Source organism: Dictyostelium purpureum (genome assembly GCF_000190715.1).
Source record: "Dictyostelium purpureum unplaced genomic scaffold DICPUscaffold_10, whole genome shotgun sequence".
Taxonomy (NCBI): domain Eukaryota; phylum Evosea; class Eumycetozoa; order Dictyosteliales; family Dictyosteliaceae; genus Dictyostelium; species Dictyostelium purpureum.
The window spans coordinates 80,744-85,743 of NW_003519347.1; the positions used below are offsets into that span (position 1 = coordinate 80,744).

General features: G+C 27.3%; 2 protein-coding genes across 2 annotated transcripts in view; both read left to right on the forward strand.

Annotated features, from left to right (window-relative positions):
* The window catches only part of DICPUDRAFT_91138 (uncharacterized protein), a 1,525-nt gene extending 1,267 nt beyond the window's left edge, over positions 1 to 258 (forward strand). Inside the window, exon 1 of the mRNA XM_003283545.1 lies at positions 1 to 258. This exon is cut by the window's left edge and continues 1,267 nt beyond it. Coding sequence (XP_003283593.1) covers positions 1 to 43 — 43 coding nt within the window. The 3' untranslated portion in view covers positions 44 to 258.
* A 541-nt stretch (positions 259 to 799) lies between these two features.
* The window catches only part of DICPUDRAFT_147315 (uncharacterized protein), a gene marked incomplete at both ends in the record, with an annotated part of 5,184 nt that continues 983 nt past the window's right edge, over positions 800 to 5,000 (forward strand). The window contains 2 exons of the mRNA XM_003283546.1: positions 800 to 2,255; positions 2,322 to 5,000. The exon at positions 2,322 to 5,000 is cut by the window's right edge and continues 983 nt beyond it. Of these exons, the coding sequence (XP_003283594.1) occupies positions 800 to 2,255; positions 2,322 to 5,000 (4,135 nt within the window). The remainder of the gene's footprint in view (positions 2,256 to 2,321) is intronic.

The window sequence follows — 5,000 nt, forward strand, 5'->3', positions numbered from 1 at the left end:
GAGACATCATCATAGTCCAAATACTAATCACGTAGAATCTTAAAATAATATTTATAATAAAAATAATAATACAAATAATAATAATTTAATTATATATACTTTTAAAAACAAAAAAAAAATTCAATCTATTCAAATAATTTTAATATCAATATATTTATTTTAGAATTATAAATATAAATTTTCTTTTTTTAAAAGAAAAAAAATATAACAAAGTTAAAAAACAAAAAATAAACTAAAATAATTGTAAATTTAAAATCCAAAACACTTCTTATTTTTTTAAACTATTATTGTATGAAATTTTTTTTTTTTTATTTATTTTTGCGATAAAATTTGATCATTTCCATACGTTTATATTTTATTTTGGTCCAGTATATAAAAAAATTTTTACTACTTTTTTATATTAGTTTTAAAAGAAAAAGTATTTCTTTTTTTTTTCTCTTTATTTTTTTTTTCTCTTTATTTTTTTATAAAATTTTTTTTTTTTTTTTTTTTTATTTATTTCCAATATTAACAAATAAACAACAATAATAATAATAATAATAATAGCTTATAGTTTTAAAATATATTTATAACACATTTTTCTAAAGTAAAAAACTTAATTTAATTAATGTTTGATTTTTAATTTTTTTTATTTAAAATTTATTTTTTAATATATTAATTTTTTTTTTAATTTTTTTAATTTTTTTTTGAAAAATAGAAATTTTCAAAATGGAATATTATTGTTTTTAATTTAAATTAACAAATAAAAAGATATCATTCAAACACAGAATGATATATATATACTAAAAAAAAAAAAAAAATGGAGCCTAATCAAAAGACAACCACTACCACCACATCTAGTGGTAGTAGTGGTTCTGAAAGTAAAAAGAAAGAAATAGGAAGGGATGATAGAAGGGATGATAGAAGAGGTGATAGAAGAGGTGAGAGAGGCAGAGGAGGGGGTAATAGAAATAATAATAATAATAATAATAATAGTAATAATAATAATAATAATAATAATAATAATAATAATAATAATAATAATAATAATAATAATAGAAATAATTATAATAGAAATAATAACAATAGAAATAATAATGATAGTAATGATAATAAAAATAAAATTGAAGAATGGAATATTGATAAAGTTAGTGAATGGTTAAAATCATTAAATATTACCGAAGGTATTGTAGATAGTTTCAAAAATCAGCAGATTGATGGTATATCTTTGCTTCAAATAAATGAAACCAGACCAAATGATAAAATGTTAGAGGCACTAGGTTTTGTCCATCTTGGCCCAAAATTAAATTTTCAAAGATCCTTACAACAATTAGTTACAGATAATAATAAAAATAAAAATAATAATAATAATAATAATAATAATAATAATAATAGAAATAATGGTAATAGAAATAATAACCATCACGATAACAACAATAAAAATAGATTTGAAAAAGATTTCAATGAAGCATTCCAAAACTTAAATAAACAAAAAGAAAGCCAACAAAAGAAAAAAGATAGTTTTGAAAAATTCAATTCATCGGCTGGTATGCAGTCGTATTTAAGAAGGAGATTAGAGCAAGCCGATGGTGGAGAAGATATTGTCGAAACGTTGTATGTTCAAATGTTCCAAGTTCAAGATATTTTATCAAGATCACATTTAGATAACCAAACCATCTCATTGTTTATCAAGCTATTTTTACACCCTGGATTCGAAAGTTCAATTCACGATACTTTCTCAAACAAGCTCATTCTCGAAATTATTCAGTCTCAATTCCTTGTTAATGTGCTCAATTTTCCTCGTTATGTTGGTGAAATTCAATTATTAAGTGAATTTTCAAATACAATCAATTTTATGAATTTGGTTTCAAGTCGTTTTAGAGAATCAATCCATTTAATGCCATTAGAAATTTTCCAAGTTTCTTTTGAATCAAAGACATTCTGTAACCAAGAACACATCAAGCAATTGTTGACCGTTTTAAAACAAAAGAAATTAATTCAAAGAGAAAATAGCCAGATTGAGGGGGGTCTTGTTTATAACTTTGATATCATTTATAAAAATCTACCAATCATCCCAACAAATAGTGAAATCCATTCAAAAGGTTTACCAAAGTTAAGGGCTTTAAAACTTGGCATCTATGACTCTTCTGAAGAATATTTAGATACTCATTTCAACTTACTCCGTGAAGATATGGTGCATCCAATTCGTGAAGCTTTATCACTCGTTGGCTCTGGTAAATCATCGCCATATCATTATTATGATGTAATTTTTAAAGGTTTGTAATAGTATAGTTTAAAAAAAAAATATATAAAATATTTTATTAATTAATTTTTTTTAATAGGATTTCAAAAAACCAAAACATCGTTGTGCTTTTTGATCGAATTTAAATACAGATCAACAATTAAATGGGAAAAATTTTCAAAACTATTAAATGGGTCTTTATTAGTATTATCATCTGATAATTTCCAAACAGTCCATTTTGCAACAGTCGAAAAAAGACCAGATAAAGGATCAGAAATGAGTATTTCAGTTTCATTCTTTGAAGATGAAGATAACAACAATATTCCCTTCTTTTTCGAAAATGTATTCCAAATGATAGAGTCACCAACCTATTTCGAATCGGTTAGAAACGTACTTAGTTCACTTCAAAATATAGACCCACAAGAGCTCCCATTCCAGAGTTATCTATTAAAGTGTTCCGCTAGAGAAGTTATGCCAAAATATATTTTAGATCATCCTTATTTCTCTCTTCATAAAACTTTTCCTAGTTCAGATAACATCAATTTAAAAACAACAGAATTTCCAGAGTCTTTAGGTTCATTTGATCCATCACAGGTTGATGCATTCGAACATTGTCTAAAATCAGAATTAAGTTTGGTTGTTGGTCCACCAGGTACCGGTAAATCATATTTGGGTATTAAGCTTTTTGAAGTAATACATAGACATCTTATTGCAAACTCTACAAAAAATACACCAGTTCTCTTATTATGCTATACCAACCATGCCTTGGACCAGTTTTTAAATGCAATTATAAACAATGTCACCGAAGAAGTTATTAGAGTAGGTTCGAGATCAAGAGATGAGAGAATGAAGAAATTTAGTCTTAATAATTTTCTTATTAAAGAAAAAAATCAATCTCGTTACTACCACGAAAGAGATGATATTATATCAGTTTTAAAGAGATATTTACAGGACATTTCAAATACATTAACTTTTGAAGATTTTTTAAAATTTTCAAACCAAGATAAACAAAATATTTCTTCAATGGATTGGAGCAAATGGTTAAAATCAATTAAAAAACAAATTTCAGCAGACTTAAACGCCACCAATAATAATAAACACCCCAACAACAACAATAATGATAAAAATAATAATGATGACGAGTTGGGTCAAGATGAAGAAGATGAGGATATTGTAAATTTATTAATGAATGAAAGAAATTTCGAATCAAGTGCATCAGAGATTTCAGATTATGATATTCAAAATATTATTGCAATGACCAAATTAGAAAAGAAGGAGTTTGAAGATATTGACGATATCAAAAACATTGCTATGGAGCAAAGAATTTTTTATTACCGTTTCTTATTAGATAAAAAAATTACAAGCCTTTTAGGGTTAATTCAAGAGACAGCATCAGAATATCGTAGATTATCATCAATTATTATGGAATATGAACATCGCTCATATCAAAAAGCTCTTTCGAGTGTTAAGGTAGTTGCAGCTACAGTTATTGGTGCAAGTCGTTTGAAAAAGGTGTTTGATAATATCAATTCAAAAGTTGTCATTATTGAAGAAGCAGCTGAAATTTTAGAAGGTCATATTATTTCAGTTTTGCCCAAAACAACCGAGCATTTAATTTTAATTGGTGATCATGAGCAATTAAAGCCATCAAGTCAAGTTTACCAACTATCACAAAAGTACAAACTTGATATATCCCTCTTTGAAAGAATTATTAAAAATGGTGGAGCTCATAGACAATTGCAATACCAAAGAAGAATGGTACCAAATATTTCAAGATTTATTACACCCATTTATAACAATTTAAAGAACCATCCCGAAGTTAAAATCCGTTTCCAACAAAACCCTGGTGTTCTCGGTATGCCAAGCAATCTATTTTTTATTACCCATAAAGAATTGGAGAATTGTGATAGTAATGGTTCAAGTAAATTTAATGTTTATGAGGCCAAATTCATTAGTAATCTAGCATTGTTTTTACTTAAACAGGGTTATGAGGCAAATAATTTAGTTATTTTAACACCTTATACCGGTCAGTTATTAAAGATTAGAAGTCAGGTTAGAAATATCAATAACCCAACACTCACAAAGGTTCAAATAAGAACTGTTGATCAATTCCAAGGTGAAGAAAGAGATATTGTTTTACTTTCACTCGTTAGATCCAATCCAAATAATGATAGTGGTTTCGTTAAAATTCAAAATCGTATTAATGTTGCAATTAGTCGTGCTAAAAATGGTATGTTTATTATCGGTAATCGTCAATTATTGGAAAAAGCTCACACACTATGGTCAAATATGTTTTCAATTTTGGAACAGGAGAAATTGATTGGTCCATCGTTCTCCATTGTATGCAGAAATCATCCACAACAAGTCACTGTGATTTCATGTCCAGATGACTTCAAGAATGTACCCGAAGGTGGCTGTCTTCGTAAATGTGAATACCGTTTACATTGTGGTCATACTTGTGGACAAGCATGTCATTTAATAGATACAGATCATGAAAGGATTCAATGTACTAAAAGATGTGAAAAGGTTAGAGAGGGTTGCGGTCATCAGTGTACCAAACTTTGTGGTGGAGATTGTGGTCAATGTACTGTTGAGGTTGAGGCACGGCTTAGATGTGGTCACACTGAATTCATTGCTTGTCATAAGGATGTGTCCACCTATAAATGTAAACAGCCATGCACAAGAACTAGAAAATGTGGTCACCCATGCAATGCTTTATGTGGTGATAATTGCGAGTCTATTAAATGCCCGGTTGAGGTTGAACGTATTCTTCCATGTG